A 24,406-nucleotide genomic window follows, 5' to 3' on the forward strand; every position below is an offset into this window, starting at 1 on the left:
CAACACTATTACTGGTCTAGTCCTCAACACTATCACTGGTGTAGTCCTCAACACTATCACTGGTGTAGTCCTCAACACTATTACTGGTCTAGTCCTCAACACTATCACTGGTCTAGTCCTCAACACTATCACTGGTCTAGTCCTCAACACTATTACTGGTCTAGTCCTCAACACTATCACTGGTGTAGTCCTCAACACTAGTCTCAACACTATCACTGGTCTAGTCCTCAACACTATCACTGGTCTAGTCCTCAACACTATCACTGGTGTAGTCCTCAACACTATCACTGGTGTAGTCCTCAACACTATCACTGGTCTAGTCCTCAACACTATTACTGGTCTAGTCCTCAACACTATCACTGGTCTAATCCTCAACACTATCACTGGTCTAGTCCTCAACACTATTACTGGTGTAGTCCTCAACACTATCACTGGTGTAGTCCTCAACACTATTACTGGTATAGTCCTCAACACTATTACTGGTGTAGTCCTCAACACTATCACTGGTCTAGTCCTCAACACTATTACTGGTGTAGTCCTCAACACTATCACTGGTCTAGTCCTCAACACTATCACTGGTGTAGTCCTCAACACTATCACTGGTGTAGTCCTCAACACTATCACTGGTGTAGTCCTCAACACTATCACTGGTGTAGTCCTCAACACTATTACTGGTATAGTCCTCAACACTATTACTGGTGTAGTCCTCAACACTATCACTGGTCTAGTCCTCAACACTATTACTGGTGTAGTCCTCAACACTATCACTGGTCTAGTCCTCAACACTATCACTGGTGTAGTCCTCAACACTATCACTGGTGTAGTCCTCAACACTATCACTGGTGTAGTCCTCAACACTATCACTGTGTAGTCCTCAACACTATCACTGGTCTAGTCCTCAACACTATTACTGGTGTAGTCCTCAACACTATCACTGGTCTAGTCCTCAACACTATTACTGGTGTAGTCCTCAACACTATCACTGGTCTAGTCCTCAACACTATTACTGGTGTAGTCCTCAACACTATCACTGGTCAACACTATCACTAGTCCTCAACACTATTACTGGTCTAGTCCTCAACACTATCACTGGTCTAGTCCTCAACACTATTACTGGTCTAGTCCTCAACACTATTACTGGTCTAGTCCTCAACACTATCACTGGTGTAGTCCTCAACACTATCACTGGTGTAGTCCTCAACACTATTACTGGTCTAGTCCTCAACACTATTACTGGTCTAGTCCTCAACACTATCACTGGTCTAGTCCTCAACACTATTACTGGTCTAGTCCTCAACACTATCACTGGTGTAGTCCTCAACACTATCACTGGTCTAGTCCTCAACACTATCACTGGTCTAGTCCTCAACACTATCACTGGTGTAGTCCTCAACACTATCACTGGTGTAGTCCTCAACACTATCACTGGTCTAGTCCTCAACACTATCACTGGTCTAGTCCTCAACACTATCACTGGTCTAGTCCTCAACACTATCACTGGTCTAGTCCTCAACACTATTACTGGTGTAGTCCTCAACACTATCACTGGTGTAGTCCTCAACACTATCACTGGTATAGTCCTCAACACTATTACTGGTGTAGTCCTCAACACTATCACTGGTCTAGTCCTCAACACTATTACTGGTGTAGTCCTCAACACTATCACTGGTCTAGTCCTCAACACTATCACTGGTGTAGTCCTCAACACTATCACTGGTGTAGTCCTCAACACTATCACTGGTGTAGTCCTCAACACTATCACTGGTGTAGTCCTCAACACTATTACTGGTATAGTCCTCAACACTATTACTGGTGTAGTCCTCAACACTATCACTGGTCTAGTCCTCAACACTATTACTGGTGTAGTCCTCAACACTATCACTGGTCTAGTCCTCAACACTATCACTGGTGTAGTCCTCAACACTATCACTGGTGTAGTCCTCAACACTATCACTGGTGTAGTCCTCAACACTATCACTGATGTAGTCCTCAACACTATCACTGGTCTAGTCCTCAACACTATTACTGGTGTAGTCCTCAACACTAGCACTGGTCTAGTCCTCAACACTATTACTGGTGTAGTCCTCAACACTATCACTGGTCTAGTCCTCAACACTATTACTGGTGTAGTCCTCAACACTATCACTGGTGTAGTCCTCAACACTATTACTGGTGTAGTCCTCAACACTATCACTGGTGTAGTCCTCAACACTATCACTGGTGTAGTCCTCAACACTATCACTGGTCTAGTCCTCAACACTATCACTGGTCTAGTCCTCAACACTATTACTGGTCTAGTCCTCAACACTATCACTGGTGTAGTCCTCAACACTATCACTGGTCTAGTCCTCAACACTATCACTGGTCTAGTCCTCAACACTATCACTGGTGTAGTCCTCAACACTATCACTGGTGTAGTCCTCAACACTATCACTGGTCTAGTCCTCAACACTATTACTGGTCTAGTCCTCAACACTATCACTGGTCTAATCCTCAACACTATCACTGGTCTAGTCCTCAACACTATCACTGGTGTAGTCCTCAACACTATCACTGGTGTAGTCCTCAACACTATTACTGGTATAGTCCTCAACACTATCACTGGTCTAGTCCTCAACACTATTACTGGTGTAGTCCTCAACACTATCACTGGTCTAGTCCTCAACACTGTCACTGGTGTAGTCCTCAACACTATCACTGGTGTAGTCCTCAACACTATCACTGGTGTAGTCCTCAACACTATCACTGATGTAGTCCTCAACACTGTCACTGGTCTAGTCCTCAACACTATCACTGGTCTAGTCCTCAACACTATTACTGGTCTAGTCCTCAACACTATCACTGTTCTAGTCCTCAACACTATCACTGGTGTAGTCCTCAACACTATCACTGGTGTAGTCCTCAACACTATTACTGGTATAGTCCTCAACACTATCACTGGTCTAGTCCTCAACACTATCACTGGTGTAGTCCTCAACACTATCACTGGTCTAGTCCTCAACACTATCACTGGTCTAGTCCTCAACACTATTACTGGTGTAGTCCTCAACACTATCACTGGTGTAGTCCTCAACACTATCACTGGTCTAGTCCTCAACACTATTACTGGTGTAGTCCTCAACACTATCACTGGTGTAGTCCTCAACACTATTACTGGTGTAGTCCTCAACACTATCACTGGTGTAGTCCTCAACACTATCACTGGTGTAGTCCTCAACACTATCACTGGTCTAGTCCTCAACACTATCACTGGTCTAGTCCTCAACACTATTACTGGTCTAGTCCTCAACACTATCACTGGTGTAGTCCTCAACACTATCACTGGTCTAGTCCTCAACACTATCACTGGTCTAGTCCTCAACACTATCACTGGTGTAGTCCTCAACACTATCACTGGTGTAGTCCTCAACACTATCACTGGTCTAGTCCTCAACACTATTACTGGTCTAGTCCTCAACACTATCACTGGTCTAATCCTCAACACTATCACTGGTCTAGTCCTCAACACTATCACTGGTGTAGTCCTCAACACTATCACTGGTGTAGTCCTCAACACTATTACTGGTATAGTCCTCAACACTATTACTGGTGTAGTCCTCAACACTATCACTGGTCTAGTCCTCAACACTATTACTGGTGTAGTCCTCAACACTATCACTGGTCTAGTCCTCAACACTGTCACTGGTGTAGTCCTCAACACTATCACTGGTGTAGTCCTCAACACTATCACTGGTGTAGTCCTCAACACTATCACTGATGTAGTCCTCAACACTGTCACTGGTCTAGTCCTCAACACTATCACTGGTCTAGTCCTCAACACTATTACTGGTCTAGTCCTCAACACTATCACTGGTCTAGTCCTCAACACTATCACTGGTGTAGTCCTCAACACTATCACTGGTGTAGTCCTCAACACTATTACTGGTATAGTCCTCAACACTATCACTGGTCTAGTCCTCAACACTATCACTGGTGTAGTCCTCAACACTATCACTGGTCTAGTCCTCAACACTATTACTGGTCTAGTCCTCAACACTATCACTGGTCTAGTCCTCAACACTATTACTGGTGTAGTCCTCAACACTATCACTGGTGTAGTCCTCAACACTATTACTGGTATAGTCCTCAACACTATTACTTGTGTAGTCCTCAACACTATCACTGGTCTAGTCCTCAACACTATTACTGGTGTAGTCCTCAACACTATTACTGGTGTAGTCCTCAACACTATCACTGGTCTAGTCCTCAACACTATTACTGGTGTAGTCCTCAACACTATCACTGGTCTAGTCCTCAACACTATTACTGGTGTAGTCCTCAACACTATCACTGGTCTAGTCCTCAACACTATTACTGGTGTAGTCCTCAACACTATCACTGGTGTAGTCCTCAACACTATTACTGGTGTAGTCCTCAACACTATCACTGGTGTAGTCCTCAACACTATCACTGGTGTAGTCCTCAACACTATCACTGGTCTAGTCCTCAACACTATTACTGGTGTAGTCCTCAACACTATCACTGGTGTAGTCCTCAACACTATCACTGGTCTAGTCCTCAACACTATCACTGGTCTAGTCCTCAACACTATCACTGGTGTAGTCCTCAACACTATCACTGGTGTAGTCCTCAACACTATCACTGGTCTAGTCCTCAACACTATTACTGGTCTAGTCCTCAACACTATCACTGGTCTAATCCTCAACACTATCACTGGTCTAGTCCTCAACACTATTACTGGTGTAGTCCTCAACACTATCACTGGTGTAGTCCTCAACACTATTACTGGTATAGTCCTCAACACTATTACTGGTGTAGTCCTCAACACTATCACTGGTCTAGTCCTCAACACTATTACTGGTGTAGTCCTCAACACTATCACTGGTCTAGTCCTCAACACTATCACTGGTGTAGTCCTCAACACTATCACTGGTGTAGTCCTCAACACTATCACTGGTGTAGTCCTCAACACTATCACTGATGTAGTCCTCAACACTGTCACTGGTCTAGTCCTCAACACTATCACTGGTCTAGTCCTCAACACTATTACTGGTGTAGTCCTCAACACTATCACTGGTGTAGTCCTCAACACTATCACTGGTCTAGTCCTCAACATTATCACTGGTCTAGTCCTCAACACTATCACTGGTCTAGTCCTCAACACTATTACTGGTATAGTCCTCAACACTATTACTGGTCTAGTCCTCAACACTATTACTGGTCTAGTCCTCAACACTATCACTGGTCTAGTCCTCAACACTATCACTGGTGTAGTCCTCAACACTATCACTGGTCTAGTCCTCAACACTATCACTGGTATAGTCCTCAACACTATTACTGGTATAGTCCTCAACACTATCACTGGTGTAGTCCTCAACACTATCACTGGTCTAGTCCTCAACACTATCACTGGTCTAGTCCTCAACACTATCACTGGTGTAGTCCTCAACACTATTACTGGTATAGTCCTCAACACTATTACTGGTATAGTCCTCAACACTATTACTGGTCTAGTCCTCAACACTATTACTGGTCTAGTCCTCAACACTATCACTGGTGTAGTCCTCAACACTAACACTGGTGTAGTCCTCAACACTATCACTGGTGTAGTCCTCAACACTATCACTGGTCTAGTCCTCAACACTATTACTGGTATAGTCCTCAACACTATTACTGGTATAGTCCTCAACACTATTACTGGTCTAGTCCTCAACACTATCACTGGTCTAGTCCTCAACACTATTACTGGTCTAGTCCTCAACACTATTACTGGTCTAGTCCTCAACACTATCACTGCTGTAGTCCTCAACACTATCACTGGTGTAGTCCTCAACACTATTACTGGTCTAGTCCTCAACACTATTACTGGTCTAGTCCTCAACACTATCACTGGTCTAGTCCTCAACACTATTACTGGTCTAGTCCTCAACACTATCACTGGTGTAGTCCTCAACACTATCACTGGTCTAGTCCTCAACACTATCACTGGTCTAGTCCTCAACACTATCACTGGTGTAGTCCTCAACACTATCACTGGTGTAGTCCTCAACACTATCACTGGTCTAGTCCTCAACACTATTACTGGTCTAGTCCTCAACACTATCACTGGTCTAATCCTCAACACTATCACTGGTCTAGTCCTCAACACTATTACTGGTGTAGTCCTCAACACTATCACTGGTGTAGTCCTCAACACTATTACTGGTATAGTCCTCAACACTATTACTGGTGTAGTCCTCAACACTATCACTGGTCTAGTCCTCAACACTATTACTGGTGTAGTCCTCAACACTATCACTGGTCTAGTCCTCAACACTATCACTGGTGTAGTCCTCAACACTATCACTGGTGTAGTCCTCAACACTATCACTGGTGTAGTCCTCAACACTATCACTGATGTAGTCCTCAACACTGTCACTGGTCTAGTCCTCAACACTATCACTGGTCTAGTCCTCAACACTATTACTGGTGTAGTCCTCAACACTATCACTGGTGTAGTCCTCAACACTATCACTGGTCTAGTCCTCAACATTATCACTGGTCTAGTCCTCAACACTATCACTGGTCTAGTCCTCAACACTATTACTGGTATAGTCCTCAACACTATTACTGGTCTAGTCCTCAACACTATTACTGGTCTAGTCCTCAACACTATCACTGGTCTAGTCCTCAACACTATCACTGGTGTAGTCCTCAACACTATCACTGGTCTAGTCCTCAACACTATCACTGGTATAGTCCTCAACACTATTACTGGTATAGTCCTCAACACTATCACTGGTGTAGTCCTCAACACTATCACTGGTCTAGTCCTCAACACTATCACTGGTCTAGTCCTCAACACTATCACTGGTGTAGTCCTCAACACTATTACTGGTATAGTCCTCAACACTATTACTGGTATAGTCCTCAACACTATTACTGGTCTAGTCCTCAACACTATTACTGGTCTAGTCCTCAACACTATCACTGGTGTAGTCCTCAACACTAACACTGGTGTAGTCCTCAACACTATCACTGGTGTAGTCCTCAACACTATCACTGGTCTAGTCCTCAACACTATTACTGGTATAGTCCTCAACACTATTACTGGTATAGTCCTCAACACTATTACTGGTCTAGTCCTCAACACTATCACTGGTCTAGTCCTCAACACTATTACTGGTCTAGTCCTCAACACTATTACTGGTCTAGTCCTCAACACTATCACTGGTCTAGTCCTCAACACTATCACTGGTGTAGTCCTCAACACTATCACTGGTGTAGTCCTCAACACTATTACTGGTCTAGTCCTCAACACTATTACTGGTCTAGTCCTCAACACCATCACTGGTCTAGTCCTCAACACCATCACTGTGTCTAGTCCTCAACATTATCACTGGTCGAGTCCTCAACACTATCACTGGTCTAGTCCTCAACACCATCACTGTGTCTAGTCCTCAACACTATCACTGTGTCTAGTCCGCAACATTATTACTGGTCTAGTCCTGAACACTATCACTGTGTCTTGTCCTGAACACTATCACTGTGTCTAGTCCTGAACACTATCCCTGTGTCTAGTCCTCAACACTATCACTGTGTCTAGTCCGCAACATTATTACTGGTCTAGTCCTGAACACTATCACTGTGTCTTGTCCTGAACACTATCACTGTGTCTTGTCCTGAACACTATCACTGTGTCTAGTCCTCAACATTATCGCTGGTGTAGTCCTCAACGCTATCACTGGTCTAGTCCCTAACAGTATCACTGGTCTAGTCCTCAACACTATCACTGTGTCTAGTCCTAAACCCGATCACTGTGTCTAGTCCTCAACATTATCACTGGTCTAGTCCTCAACGCTATCACTGGTACAGTCCCTAACGCTATCACTGGTCTAGTCCCTAACACTATCACTGTGTCTAGTCCTGAACACTATCCCTGTGTCTAGTCCTCAACATTATCGCTGGTGTAGTCCTCAACGCTATCACTGGTCTAGTCCCTAACAGTATCACTGGTCTAGTCCTCAACACTATCACTGTGTCTAGTCCTAAACCCGATCACTGTGTCTAGTCCTCAACATTATCACTGGTCTAGTCCTCAACACCATCACTGGTACAGTCCCTAACACTATCACTGGTCTAGTCCCTAACACTATCACTGGTCTAGTCCTCAACACTATCACTGTGTCTAGTCCTAAACCCGATCACTGTGTCTAGTCCTCAACATTATCACTGGTCTAGTCCTCAACACCATCACTGGTACAGTCCCTAACACTATCACTGGTCTAGTCCCTAACACTATCACTGGTCTAGTCCTCAACACTATCACTGGTCAAGTCCTCCCCCTCAGCACCTGCAGCTAAGACTGTCTTAGAGTGGTCTGAGTGGGGAGGCGAAAACTGAAAACTATCTGCTATTGGCAGAGAGATTTGGAACTCTCTTTGTTACTGGTCTATTAACCCATTTGCCACATGGTAACGTCCCCATGGAAAGCCGAAACTCCCTCCAATGCAAACCTGCTAATTAGAAGTACTGTATGTACAGTACATCACATTTTCAACCAGGAACTATAAGGAAATAACACTGATCCATTGTTTTCACACTTTTACAATGTTAGTTTAATCAGCTGTTGTTCAATATGATATAAAAGACAGGGCCTTAAATGGATTACTGCTGGTTTTACAGAAGTGGAGAATAACTACAGTATGCGACCTGAAAGGCCAGCTTTCCCTGCAGGAGTCTGAGTCACAGTGATCTGCCCTCTGGATACTGAGAAAAGAATAACACATTGTCAAGATCAGATTCCATTTAAGTTCAGTTTTCTGAAATATCATATGCTTTAGAATTCAACAGCAACTTTACCTTGAAATCAAACGGCAAGCATCAAGATGAAGGAATCTACTCAATCTGTATCGCGGGAGTTCAGCATTACAGCGTGATTGACATTTATAAAGCACTATTCTTGCATTAGCGGAGACTGCTTTCACCGTAAAAGCTGCATGTGGGGCTGCAGGTAGCCTAGTGGTTAATAGGTTGCTGGTTCAAGTCCCTGACTTGACTTGGTGAAAAATCTGTCACCAAGGCACTTCACTCTAATTCCTCCTGTAAGACCCTCTGGATAGGAGCCTCTGCTAAGTGAAGTAAATGTAATATGTTGGATCAATTGAAAATTATTTTCACATTTCTATCGTGCAATCTGTAATGCTTCAGCGATACAAATTGAACAGAGCCCGAAAATGATGATAAAAGTCATGGTTGTTGTGGGTTCTGTTGTCATGACGGACAGCTCTCAGTCATGACGTGTTAAACCCAAATGTTTATACACTCTAGCGGGCATATGCATATTCATGTTTTAAATCTATTTCAGTTTCCAAGTAGGCTCCTATCATTAAAACTGTATTTTATCCTGCACATGTTAGCTTTTATAAGAACAAACATCATGCGTTTTACTCTAATATATTGTATATGACAACTTTTCTATTCCATCCATATCGTTGAAGTTCACAGCTAAAACCCGATTAAAATGTAAAGGCTTCAGCGATACAGATTGAATACAGCCCTAACTGTCAGTTCACTCATGCTTGGACTCTTACATAAGTTCCTCAAATCAGTTTGTGAACCCTTCTCAATTCCTCTGGTAGTGGTGTCTGTTCTCTCTGACTTTACAACCGTAGATATATCTGAGATAAACAGGGAATATACACAACATGAATCAATATTACTGCTGTTACTTTTTCTCCTGGACAAAATGGAGGAACACAAATGCTGGATTTAATGTTGAACACTGACTGTTCTGTTCCTAAGAGGAAATCTGATACACAGAAGAAATACTAATGACAAATATCTAGATTTGAGATACAATTTATATTTTTTTATGAATTGTATAAACAGCCCATATGAAATGTTTATTTTACCTCGAAAGATGTTAAATGGTATTTGTGTTTAGTGTGATTCTGTATGAGGGATTTTCACTGTTACAGCTGAAGCATCACAGCACAGAAAGGTTTTTGTACCAGCAGTAATAGGGATTGTATCACTGTGGTGGACTTTTGGTAGCGGCACCAGACTAGATGTTGGAAGTAAGTAAACAACACAATTAACCACTTTTTTTTCACTTTTTGATATCACTGTAATTTCTCTGTCAACTGTATGACTTTAAGTTGAGCAATTGTTTTGTTTGTTTTACACCTTTATATTTTATAATAATACTGTAGTGTTTTTCATTTAATCAAAAAACGATTTCAAATTAAGAATATAACATTATATTTGACCAGTATTCATATGAGTTCATGAATTAAACCACAGTCTGAAATATGTAAGTATTCAGCTTTCCCAATGAGTGTTAGGTTTCTGTATGAGCAGTAATAGGGGTTGTATCACTGTGGCACACTTTTGGTAGCGGTACCAGACTTGATGTTGGAAGTAAGTTTCTTGATGTTTGTCTGATTCCATTTTGTTTCTTAAACTCTTTATTCTCTATTAAAACATTTCGATTTGAGATATTTTACTCTCCAAAAATATTGTTATATATTGATTTTGACTGAGTCTTCTTTCAACAGCTGATTTAATCAAAATGTTAAATTGTAGGCATTTATTATTTTATTTGTATGATTGCAGACTATATAACTTTTATTCTGTTTCGATAACTATAATATTTGTTTTTGTAGTCATCAGTACATTGTGTTCATGATAGTCACATTGGTAATGTGAACATAAAAGGTCTCTGTTATGTTCATATCCAACCTCTTTGATTCTGCAAAATACTACAAATATGAGTATTCTGATCAGATACGTTCCTAAAAAAATATCTGTATGACAAAGTAATGCTAAAGTTAAACACGTCATACTTGTATACTTTATACTTGTAATCTACTTTATATCTTTTGACTGTTTGTGTTTTCTTCACATCATTTAGCAATCTAACTTCCATATTAAGTAATTTCCCAAGTACTGTGTTTTGATATAGATGATGTGTTGTGTTTCTTTCAGGTAACAGTTCCCCCACCCTCACCGTCCTGCCCCCCTCTAGTGAGGAGCTGTCCAGTACAACAACAGCCACACTGATGTGTCTGGCCAACAAGGGCTTCCCCTCAGACTGGACCATAAGATGGAAAGTGGACGGCAACAGCAAGAATCAGGAGGCCAGTTCTAGGGTCCTGGAGAAGGATGGCCGGTACAGCTGGAGCAGCACCCTGACTCTCACTGGCCAGGAGTGGACCAAGGCAGGAGAGGTGACCTGTGAAGCCCAGCAGATATCCCAGACTCCGGTCACCAAGACCCTGAAGAGGGCTGACTGTTCTGGGTAGAACCCCTCAGTCACACACCCATGTGGAGAGAGGACGCTGGTTCCTCGGCTTTGACTTGCTTTGTTCTAAGATCAGTTGTTCTCTGATTTGGTGATCACTCTCGTGTAGACTAACAGGGAGCTTGGCTTGAGTTTATGTGTCAATCCATTCTGTAGAATGAGATTTTGTTCGTTTTAGATTTGATGTGATCTGCTTTTATTCACTATCATGTTCGCTTTGATTCTTCGATTATGTAATAATGGATTAAAATAAAGTTTTCTTTTTGGAATGCATATTTGTGTTGTTTCTATGAATGAACTTGATAATATATATATTTGTAATATTGTGGAAAATAAATGTAATCAGCTAGGCTGGTTAATGGTGTATTTGAAAACTGTCAGGCCTAAACCTTATCTTCGCGTAACATCATCATTGACCAGTAATTAATATCATCACAATATAATATGTTATGGTCTGTGCTTTGAAGCTAAAAACACTACTTCAAGATATAGAGTAGAGAGATAGTCTTCTCTACCTCCAACACCCTGGGAACAGAGTGAACATCTGGTGACAGTGCTGCTCTATTCTGGGACAAGCAGAACCACTGAGCCCTGTCTATGTAAATCTGTTTCACTCCCACTGCTACCAGTCTAGTTTCAGTTTCACTGCCTGAACTGGGCCAGATGTGAGTGGGTGGACTAGTTTTACTGCAACTTCTATGGTGGATTCAAGGAGGGGGACATTCTTACAATGAATAAACCACCATGTAATAGATTACATATTAAATGGGTATTACTAAAGACAGACATTGACAGTTACTGACATCAAATTCTAATTCATAATTGGTTACGGACGTCTGTGTATTGTCTGAGCTCAACATCTTTTTCCTGAAAGCAGAGGGAAAGTGTTAAACTCACAGGGTTATAAACACTCCCAGACCACTGAAGCATGTGCTGGCAATGCAAAGGGTTCTCTCTATGCAAACAGACTTTCAAATCAAATCAAATCAAATCAAATTGTATTTGTCACATACACATGGTTAGCAGATGTTAATGCGAGTGTAGCGAAATGCTTGTGCTTCTAGTTCCGACAATGCAGTAATAACCAACAAGTAATCTAGCTAACAATTCCAAAACTACTACCTTATAGACACAAGTGTAAGGGGGATAAAGAATATGTACATAAAGATATATGAGTGAGTGATGGTACAGAGCGACATAGGCAAGATACAGTAGATGGTATTGAGTGCAGTATATACATATGAGATGAGTATGTAAACAAAGTGGCATAGTTAAAGTGGCTAGTGATACATGTATTACATAAAGATGCTGTAGATGATATAGAGTACAGTATATACATATACAAATGAGATGAATAATGTAGGGTATGTAAACATTATATTAGGTAGCATTGTTTAAAGTGGCTAGTGATATATTTTACATAATTTCCCATCAATTCCCATTATTAAAGTGGCTGGAGTTGAGTCAGTGTGTTGGCAGCAGCCACTCAATGTTAGTGGTGGCTGTTTAACAGTCTGATGGCCTTGAGATAGAAGCTGTTTTTCAGTCTCTCGGTCCCAGCTTTGATACACCTGTACTGACCTCGCCTTCTGGATGATAGCGGGGTGAACAGGCAGTGGCTCGGGTGGTTGTTGTCCTTGATGATCTTTATGGCCTTCCTGTGACATCGGGTGGTGTAGGTGTCCTGGAGGGCAGGTAGTTTGCCCCCGGTGATGCGTTGTGCAGAACTCACTACCCTCTGGAGAGCCTTACGGTTGTGGGCGGAGCAGTTGCCGTACCAGGCGGTGATACAGCCCGACAGGATGCTCTCGATTGTGCATCTGTAGAAGTTTGTGAGTGCTTTTGGTGACAAGTCGAATTTCTTCAGCCTCCTGAGGTTGAAGAGGCGCTGCTGCGCCTTCTTCACGATGCTGTCTGTGTGGGTGGACCAATTCAGTTTGTCTATGATGTATACGCCGAGGAACTTAAAACTTACTACCCTCTCCACTACTGTTCCATCAATGTGGATAGGGGGGTGTTCCCTCTGCTGTTTCCCGAAGTCCACAATCATCTCCTTAGTTTTGTTGACGTTGAGTGTGAGGTTATTTTCCTGACACCACACTCCGAGGGCCCTCACCTCCTCCCTGTAGGCCGTCTCGTCGTTGTTGGTAATCAAGCCTACCACTGTTGTGTCGTCCGCAAACTTGATGATTGAGTTGGAGGCGTGCGTGGCCACGCAGTCGTGGGTGAACAGGGAGTACAGGAGAGAGCTCAGAACGCACCCGTGGTCCCCCAGGGACTAGCAGAATCCTTTTTCTTCTTTCACGACTCTGACAAGCCCAAGGCAGAGGATATACGGCTCCCTCGGGAACAGGCCCACGACCACAGCTATTTGTGTGAACAGGAGGCGGAGAAAGAGAGGTCAGAGAAAGAGAGGCCAGAGGGCGGGCTGCCTTCTGAGGAACAGGCGGCGATCTAATTAATCACACTCCCCTCAATTCTGCTCGCAAACATGCAATCTTTGGATAATAAATTTGACGAGTTATTGGGAAGATTAAACTACCAATGGGACATTCAAAACTGTAACATCTTATGCTTCACGGAGTCGTGGCTGAACGACGACAATATCAGCATACAGCTGGCTGGTAATATGATGTACCGGCAGGATAGAACAGCGGCGTCTGGTAAGACAAGGGGCGGCGGTCTATGTATTTTTGTAAACAACAGCTGGTGCACGATATCTAAGAAAGTCTCGAGCCATTACTCACCTGAGGTAGAATTTTTCATGATAAGCTGCAGACCATATTACCTACCGAGAGAGTTCTCATCTATATTCTTTGTAGCTTTTTACATACCACCACAGTCAGAGACTGGCACCAAGATAGCATTGAATGAGCTGTATTCTGCCATAAGCAAACAAGAAAACACTCACCCAGAAGCGGTGCTCCTAGTAGCCGAGAACTTTAATGCAGGAAAACTTAAATCAGTTTTATCAAATTTCCATCAACATGTTAAATGTGCAACCAGAGGGAAAATAACTCTGAACCACCTATACTCCACACACAGAGATGCATACAATGTCACGCCCTGGCCGTAGAGAGCGTTTTATGTCTCTATTTTGGTTTGGTCAGGGTGTGATTTGGGTGGGCAGTCTATGTTCTATGTTCTATGTTTTTCTATTTCTATGTGTTTGGCCGTGTGTGGTTCTCAATCAGAGGCAGCTGTCTATCGTTGTCTCTGATTGAGAACCATACTTAGGTACCCTTTTCCCCCACCTGTTTTGTGGGAAGTTAACTTTGTCTTTGTTCAGGGCACATAGCCCAAAGCTTCACGGTTTATTGTTGTTCTTCGTTTTGTCGGCGTCATTTTTTAATAAAGAGAAAATGCATGCTTACCATGCTGCACCTTGGTCCAGTCCTTCAGCCAGCCGTGACATACAAACCTCTCCCTCACCCTTCATTTGGCAAATCTGACCATAATTCTTTCCTCCTGATTCCTGCTTACAAGCAAAAATTAAAGCAGGAAGCACCAGTGACTAGACAAATAAAAAGTGGTCAGATGAAGCAGATGCTAAGCTACAGGACTGCTTTGCTAGCACAGACTGGATATGTTCCCGGGATTCCTCCAATGGCATTGAGGAGTACATCACATCTGCCATTGGCTTCATCAATAAGTGCATCGATGACGTTGTCCCCACGGTGATTGTACGTACATACCCCAACCAGAAACCATGGATTACAGGCAGCATCCGCACTGAGCTAATGGCTATAGCTGCCGCTTTCAAGGAGCGGGACTCTAACCCGGACGCTCATAAGAAATACCGCTATGCCCTCCGACGAACCATCAAACAGGCAAAGCATCAATACAGGACTAAGATCGAGTCTTACTACACCGGCTCTGATGCACGGCGGATGTGGCAGGGCTTGCAGACTACAAAGGAAAGCACAGCCAAGAGCTGCCCAGTGACACAAGCCTACCTGACGAGCTAAACTACTTCTATGCTCGCTTCGAGGCAATTAACACTGAAACATGCATGAGAGCACCAGCTGTACCGGAAGACTGTGGGACCACACTCTCCGCAGCCGATGTGAGTAAGACCTTTAGACAAGTCAACATTCACAAGGCCGCAGGGCCAGATGGATTACCAGGACATGCACTGTGAGCATGCGTTGACCACCTAGAAAGTGTCTTCACTGACATTTTCAACCTCTCCCTGTCCGAGTCTGTAATACCAACATGTTTTAAGTAGATCACTATAGTCCCTGTGCCCAAGAACACTAAGGTAACCTGCCTAAATGACTACCAACCCGTAGCACTCACGTCTGTAGCCATGAAGTGCTTTGAAAGGCTGGTCATGGCTCACATCAACACCATCATCCCAGAAACCCTAGACACACTCCAATTTGCATACCGCCCCAACAAATCCACAGGTGATGCAATCTCTATTGCACTCCACACTGCCATTTCCCACCTGGACAGAAGGAACACCTATATGAGAATGCCATTCATTGACTACAGCTCAGCGTTCAACAACATAGTGCCCTCAAAGCTCATCAATAAACTAAGGACCCTGGGACTAAACACCTCCCTCTGCATCTGGATCCTGGACTTCCTGACGGGCCGACCCCAGGTGGTAAGGGTAGGTAACAACACATCCGCCACGCTGATCCTCAACAAAGGGGCCCCTCAGGGGTGTGTGCTCAGCCCCCTCCTGTACTCCCTGTTCACTCATGACTGCACGGCCAGGCACAACTCCAACACCATCATTGAGTTTGCCGATGACACAACAGTGGTAGGCCTGAACACTGACAACAACGATACAGTCTACATGGAGGAGGTCAGAGACCTGGCAATGTGGTGCCAGGACAACAACCTCTCCCTCAACGGGATCAAGACAAAGGAGATTATTGTGGACTACAAGAAAAAGAGGACCTAGCACGCCCCCATTCTCATCAATGGGGCTGTAGCGGAGCAGGTTCAAGTTCCTTGGTGTCCACATCACCAACAAACTAACGTGTTCCAAGCACACCATGACAGTCGTGAAGCGGGCACGACAAAACCTATTCCCCCTCAGGAGAGTGAAAAGATTTGCCATGGGTCCTCAGATCCTCAAAAGGTTCTACAGCTGCACCATCGAGAGCATCCTCACTGGTTGCATCACTGCCTGGTATGGCAACTGCTCAGTCTCCGACCGCAAGGCACTACAGAGAGTAGTGCGAATGGCCCAGTACATCACTGGGGCCAAGCTTCCTGCCATCCAGGACGTCTGTACCAGGCGGTGTCAGAGGAAGGCCCTGAAAATTGTCCAAGTCTCCAGCCACCCTAGTCACAGACTGTTCTCTCTGCTACCGCATGGCAAGCAGTACCGGAGCACAAAGTCCAGGTCCAAGAGGCTTCTAAACAGCTTCTACCCCAAGCCATAAGACTCCTGAACATCTGGTCAAATGGCTACCCAGACAACTCACATCCCCCCCCCCCCTCCCCTCTCCACACCACTGCCACTCTCTGTTGTCATCTATGCATAGTCACTTTAATAAACTCTACCTACATGTACCTACTACCTCAACTAACCGGTGCCCCCGCACATTGACTCTGTACCTGCACCCCCCTGTACTCATTGTTATTTTTTACTGCTCCTCTTTAATTACTTTTACTTTTATCTCTTATTCATATCCATTTTTTTTTGACTGCACTGTCGGTTAGCTGCTCGTAAGTAAGCATTTCACTTTGAGTTCTACACCTGTTGTATTCAGAGCACGTGACTAATACAATTTGATTTGATTTGATTTGACTTGTGGTTGTTATTGCTTCAGGAATGCTTTAATGTGACAGTGCATGAGTTGACATATTACCATCATTACTGGTATAAACAGAGTGTACAAAACATTAGGAACGTCTGCTCTTTCCATGACATAGACTGACCAGATGAGGTTGAAGTAATTCTCAGTAGAGCAGCGAGACAGGATTGTGTCGAGGGCACATATCTGGGGAAGGGTACTAAAACATTTCCACAAGAACACAGGGGCCTCCATCATTCTGAAATGGAAGAAGTTTGGAACAACCAAGACTCTTCCTAGAGATGGCTGCCCGGTCAAACTGAGAAATCTGGGGAGAAGGGCCTTTGTCTGGGAGGTGACCAAGAACCCGATGGTCACTCTGACAGAGCTCTAGAGTTCCTCTGTGGAGATGGGAGAACCTTACAGAAGAACAACCATCTCTGAGTGGCCAGACGGAAGCCACTCTTCAGTAAAAGGCACAACAGCCCGCTTGGAGTTTGCCAAAATGCACCTAAAGGACTCTCAGACCATGAGAAACAAGATTCTCTGGTCTGATGAAGCCAAGATTGAACTCTATGGCCTGATTGCCAAACCTCACGTCTCGAGGAAACCTGGCACCATCCCTACGGTGAAGCATGGTGGTGACAGCATCATGCTGTGGGCATGTTTTTCAGCGGCAGGGACTGGGAGACTAGTCAGGATAAAGGGAAAGACGAACAGAGCAAGGTACAGAGAGATCCTTGATGAAAACCTGCTCCAGAGCGCTCAAGACCTCAGACTGGGGTAAAGGTTCATCTTCCAACAGGACAACGACCCTAAGCACAAAGCTAAGACAACGCCTGGCTTCGGGACAAGTAGGTACCCTGAACTGGACCAGATGTGAGGGAGTGGACTAGTTTGAACCTCTATGGTGGATTCAGGGAGGATGCCTGATAAAATTGATATTATACATAATGTAGATATGTCTAATGCCTGAACCCAGCATTGTGTCTTATCCATAGATCTAACCGTCAGTAAACTGCTATTCAAAATAGTTCATATAAAGCTAGATGATCACATCAATATCTAGTTGTGAGGTGTATATGGGGATTGTATCTAGGGGGGCTGATGCTGATGTAACTGATGTAATATCACCTTCTTTTTCTTTACTTTCTTTACTTCTGAACATCTTATTATGCATATTGGACTGGTATTGTGGGAATTTCAATACTTCAAATAACTATTGTAGGTGCACAATAATGATGATGATGATGGGGAACATGTGATCTGAATGATGCTTTCTAAACATATTCAAAGTTGACTTCACTACACAAGTGGCCCATGTCACTGTCTCTTGACAGAACCTCAGGTTGTTTTGATGGGTTATGATCATGTTATTTAATCTCAATAAATATGGTTGAATCTTTGCTAGAAACTCATTACCTGACTGGGGGACCTTGCAGAGACTGGGATATTTATTCTGAAATAATGTGAGACATTCTTTCACATAGATGGAGTCCATTCAAATTATTGTCTGAAATGTTAATTAAAGGTTTGTTTGACATAACTAAAGGGAAGGACTTTTTATGCAGTCTGGACCTACGGGTGTTGTCAGTTCAGGAATACTTAAACATTGGAAGAGTTGGCATTATAGTCACCATCACTGAAATATTTGAGTTCAGTCAATCTTCCATGTCACTGTCTCTTTCCCCTCAGCACCTGCAGTAGGTCCCAGCTGTATCAGTACAGTCACTGTGCAGTCTGACTGAGGGAGGTTTTTGTATGGCTCTGTATCACTATGAGTTCCACTGCCACTTAATCTAGATGGGGTCCCAGACTGAAGTGTTGTAGCATAGTACAGTGCCTTGCGAAAGTATTCGGCCCCCTTGAACTTTGCAACCTTTTGCCACATTTCAGGCTTCAAACATAAAGATATAAAACTGTATTTTTTTGTGAAGAATCAACAACAAGTGGGACACAATCATGAAGTGGAACGACATTAATTGGATATTTCAAACTTTTTTAACAATTCAAAAACTGAAAAATTGGGCGTGCAAAATTATTCAGCCCCTTTACTTTCAGTGCAGCAAACTCTCTCCAGAAGTTCAGTGAGGATCTCTGAATGATCCAATGTTGACCTAAATGACTAATGATGATAAATACAATCCACCTGTGTGTAATCAAGTCTCCGTATAAATGCACCTGCACTGTGATAGTCTCAGAGGTCCGTTAAAAGCTCAGAAAGCATCATGAAGAACAAGGAACACACCAGGCAGGTCCGAGATACTGTTGTGAAGAAGTTTAAAGCCGGATTTGGATACAAAAAGATTTCCCAAGCTTTAAACATCCCAAGGAGCACTGTGCAAGCGATAATATTGAAATGGAAGGAGTATCAGACCACTGCAAATCTACCAAGACCTGGCCGTCCCTCTAAACGTTCAGCTCATACAAGGAGAAGACTGATCAGAGATGCAGCCAAGAGGCCCATGATCACTCTGGATGAACTGCAGAGATCTACAGCTGAGGTGGGAGACTCTGTCCATAGGACAACAATCAGTCGTATATTGCACAAATCTGGCCTTTATGGAAGAGTGGCAAGAAGACAGCCATTTCTTAAAGATATCCATAAAAAGTGTAGTTTAAAGTTTGCCACAAGCCACCTGGGAGACACACCAAACATGTGGAAGAAGGTGCTCTGGTCAGATGAAACCAAAATTGAACTTTTTGGCAACAATGCAAAACGTTATGTTTGGCGTAAAAGCAACACAGCTCATCACCCTGAACACACCATCCCCACTGTCAAACATGGGGGTGGCAGCATCATGGTTTGGGCCTGCTTTTCTTCAGCAGGGACAGGGAAGATGGTTAAAATTGATGGGAAGATGGATGGAGCCAAATACAAGAAAACCTGATGGAGTCTGCAAAAGACCTGAGACTGGGACGGAGATTTGTCTTCCAACAAGACAATGATCCAAAACATAAAGCAAAATCTACAATGGAATGGTTCAAAAATAAACATATCCAGGTGTTAGAATGGCCAAGTCAAAGTCCAGACCTGAATCCAATCGAGAATCTGTGGAAAGAACTGAAAACTGCTGTTCACAAATGCTCTCCATCCAACCTCACTGGGTTCGAGCTGTTTTGCAAGGAGGAATGGGAAAAAAAATTCAGTCTCTCGATGTGCAAAACTGATAGAGACATACCCCAAGCGACTTACAGCTGTAATCGCAGCAAAAGGTGGCGCTACAAAGTATTAACTTAAGGGGGCTGAATAATTTTGCACGCCCAATTTTTCAGTTTTTGATTTGTTAAAAAAGTTTGAAATATCCAATAAATGTCGTTCCACTTCATGATTGTGTCCCACTTGTAGTTGATTCTTCACAAAAAAATACAGTTTTATATCTTATGTTTGAAGCCTGAAATGTGGCAAAAGGTCGCAAAGTTCAAGGGGGCCGAATACTTTCGCAAGGAGCTGTAAATCTGTTTCACTCCCATAGCTACCAGTCTACCAGTTGACCTGTTTTACTGCCTGAAATACCCTGGGCTGGGCCAGATGTGAGGGAGTGGACTGGTTTTAACCTCTATGGTGGATTCAGGGAGGGAGACATTACAAATATACCATCATGTAATTAATGACAGACACAACGGATATTATACTTTATGATAACAGTGTGTAGTGTATGTCTCTACATAAATGTGTCATGTTTGAGCCCAGCATCATGTCTCATTCACAGATCTAACAGCTCATGAAAAGGGTTAATACATGCTAGATGATCACATCAATAACTGGTTGTGAAGTGCATGTAGGGAATTGGTTTGGGGGGCTGATACGTTTCCTCTTACTTCTGTACATCTTACTCTACTATGGACTGGTATTGTCTTCCAAAACTACAAATAACTTTTACTGTATATACACTTTCAGTTCATGTCCAATATAACAAGTTACAACCATGATGACGATGATGACGTTGGGAGAACGTGTGATTTGTATGATACTTTCTAACCATTTTCAATGTTTACCTCCTCTACTGATCAGTCTTCCATGTCACTGTCTCTTCCCCCTCAGCACCTGCAGTAGGTCCCAGCTGTATCAGTACAGTCACTGTGCAGTCTGACTGAGGGAGGTTTTTGTACGGCTCTGTATCACTGTGTGAACACTGGACCACTATGTAAACTCTGACAGTAGTAATCTCCTGCATCTTCAGCCTGGAATCCACTGATGGTCAGAGTGAAGTCACTCCCAGATCCGCTGCCACTGAATCTAGATGGTATCCCAGAGTTACTGGTACTAATGAAATATGTAAGGAGTTTAGGAGATTCTCCGAGTTTCTGTTGATACCAGGCCAACCTCTGTCCATGTGTATCACTGTATACTGCACTGCTGGTCTTACAGCTGAGACTGACTGAGTGACTAACTGAAACAGCTTTCACTGCAGGAGTCTGGGTCACTGTGACCTGGCCTCTGGACTCTGAAAAATAAACGTAATTAACATTCAATCGTGCATTAATTTGCTCATTGCTTTACAAAAGAATGACTTTACAATAACATAATGGTATTTACTTTAATAAGGTTAAGTAACTACAGTCAGGGTAAATGTATGTAAAATATATTACCTTGAAAGCAGAGGGCAAATATCCAGATGAAGATGGTGATAAAAGTCATGGTTGTTTTGGGTTCTGTTGTCATGAAGGACAGCTCTCAGTCATGAAGTGATAAACTCACAGGGTTATAAATACTCCCAGAGCACTGAAGCATGTGCTGCCAATGCAAACGGTCATATGTAAATAGTCTTACTGCTAGTACCTACATTCATAACTGTTAGCTATATAATTACATACAGATTATGCAGATACAGAATATTTTATCGTGTTATAAATAACTTATACTGTAAATCAGTGATCTAAGAGGAACATGTAATTATCTAAGTGTGTCAGTGGATTATACTCATAACCCAGGATTATCAGTCCCTATTATGTTATTCCAGTACTTCAGTACTATCAATCCCTATTGTATTATATTAGTAGTTCAGTACTCTCTGTCCCTATTATGTTATATTTGTACTTCAGTACTATCAGTCCCTATTGTATTATATTAGTAGTTCAGTACTCTCTATCCCTATTGTGTTATATTTGTACTTCAGTACTATCAGTCCCTATTGTACAGACAGAAGTTGACAACTGGAAAATAAAGCATGTTTCCGAGTAAGTTCTGTATCAAAGAAATGGTCCCAAGTTATTTTATTAAACCCAAAGTCCAGCCCGAGTGATGTCACTGCCTACATCATTATCTTTTACTGATGAGACCAAAACCATGCCTACTCTACACTACAACTCTTGTTTATATAACTATCTAAAAGCTTAGCAGTAAATGTCCAAGTTGATGGATAGTGGAACGTCTAACTAATCTCTTCTCTTACACTCCCCTGCAGAGTTCTGTCTTCACAGTCACACATTTCTCAGAGGTCTCTTTATAAGAGGCAAAGAGACCAGAAAACAGTGGTGGAACAATTATAAACATCTATAATGAATATATATTGTTAATCTGTAGTCTAGAACCCTATAAATGTAAGGAGGGTGGGGTCTTATAACCCCTCCCCGTATATTAATACAACATAAGCATAATCAATTATTATAATACTTCAAACATTTAGTAAGCCCCTATCATGACCCCTAGGTGAACCTCCTTCACTACCAAATACTAATGGGGTGTAAGTAAACTTCTGACCCACCGGGAATGTGATGAAAGAAATAAAAGCTGAAATAAATCATTCTCTCTACTATTATTCTGACATTTGACATTCTTAAAATAGTGGTGATCCTAACTGACCTAAGACAGGGAATTATTACTAGGATTAAATGTCAGGAATTGTGAAAAACTGTATTTAAATGTATTTGGCTAAGGTGTCTGTAAACTTCCGATGTCAACTGTATATTTGTAATGTTTAATTCCTAATATGATTTTATTAAATTAGATATTTTTCCAATGGTTTTCAACAATGTGTGGTCTACGCTTTTCCATTACATTTTCCCTGGTCTTCTCTACCTCCAACCCCCTGGGGACAGAGTGAACATCTGGTGACAGTTCTGCTCTATTCTGGGACAAGCAGAACCAACCAGCCATGTCTATGTAAATCTGTTTCACTCCCACAGCTACCAGTCTACCAGTTGACCTGTTTTACTGCCTGAAATACCCTGGACTGGGCCAGATGTGAGGGAGTGGACTGGTTTTAACCTCTATGGTGGATTCAGGGAGGGAGACATAACAGATATGCCACCATGTAATTAATGACAGATAAAATGGAATGATACTTTCTGATAATAGTGTGTAGTGTATGTCTCTACATCAATGTGTCATGTTTGAGCCCAGCATCATGTCTCATTCACAGATCTATCAGCTCATGAAAAGGGTTAATACATGCTAGATGATCACATCATTAACTGGTTGTGAAGTGCATGTAGGGAATTGGTTTGGGGGGCTGATACGTTTCCTCTTACTTCTGTACATCTTACTCTACTATGGACTGGTATTGTCTTCCAAAACTACAAATAACTTTTACTGTATATACACTTTCAGTTCATGTCCAATATAACAAGTTACAACCATGATGACGATGATGACGTTGGGACAACGTGTGATTTGTATGATACTTTCTAACCATTTTCAAAGTTGACCTCCTCTACTGATCAGTCTTCCATGTCACTGTCTCTTCCCCCTCAGCACCTGCAGTAGGTCCCAGCTGTATCAGTACAGTCACTGTGCAGTCTGACTGAGAGAGGTTTTTGTACGGCTCTGTATCACTGTGTGAACACTGGACCACTATGTAAACTCTGACAGTAGTAATCTCCTGCATCTTCAGCCTGGACTCCACTGATGGTCAGAGTGAAGTCACTCCCAGATCCACTGCCACTGAATCTAGATGGAGTCCCAGACTGAAGGGTTTTAGCATAGTAAATAAGGAGTTTAGGAGCTCCTCCAGGTTTCTGTTGATACCAGTGCAAATAGTGTCCATTGCTGTTAATGTGTACAGCACTGCTGGTCTTACAGCTGAGACTGACTGAGTGACCCACTGAAACAGCTTTCACTGCAGGAGTCTGGGTCACTGTGACCTGGCCTCTGGACTCTGAAACAGATGGCATGTGGTATTAGCATTCAATTGTTCATTCATTTGTCCATATAGCATATTCACTAAAACAGTAATAAGGTTATATAGCCTAATATTGCAATGGTCTGTAAAATGTCGTGTGATATATATTACCTTGGAGACAGAGGGCAAGTATCCAGATGAAGATGGTGATAAAAGTCATGGTTGTTGTGGGTTCTGTTGTCATGAAGGACAGCTCTCAGTCATGAAGGGTTAAACTCACAGGGTTATAAATACTCCCAGAG

General features: G+C 42.8%; 1 long non-coding RNA gene and 1 gene segment (V, D, J or C); one reads left to right on the plus strand and one right to left on the minus strand.

The window, feature by feature from the left end:
• The first annotated feature begins 9,635 nt into the window (after positions 1-9,635).
• Positions 9,636-11,557, plus strand: LOC115126977 (Ig kappa-b4 chain C region-like). The segment is given in 2 exon segments: positions 9,636-10,058; positions 10,969-11,557. A coding segment is annotated over 1 exon segment (243 nt).
• A 9,823-nt stretch (positions 11,558-21,380) lies between these two features.
• Positions 21,381-23,815, minus strand: LOC135572895 (uncharacterized). Its single transcript, XR_010464525.1, has 2 exons — positions 21,634-23,815; positions 21,381-21,488 (listed from the first exon to the last, which is right to left on the minus strand). It is a non-coding gene; the product is annotated as an uncharacterized LOC135572895 (long non-coding RNA).
• Positions 23,816-24,406: the final 591 nt, after the last annotated feature.

The sequence above is a fragment of the Oncorhynchus nerka genome, linkage group LG8, assembly GCF_034236695.1.
Source record: "Oncorhynchus nerka isolate Pitt River linkage group LG8, Oner_Uvic_2.0, whole genome shotgun sequence".
NCBI classification, from domain to species: domain Eukaryota; kingdom Metazoa; phylum Chordata; class Actinopteri; order Salmoniformes; family Salmonidae; genus Oncorhynchus; species Oncorhynchus nerka.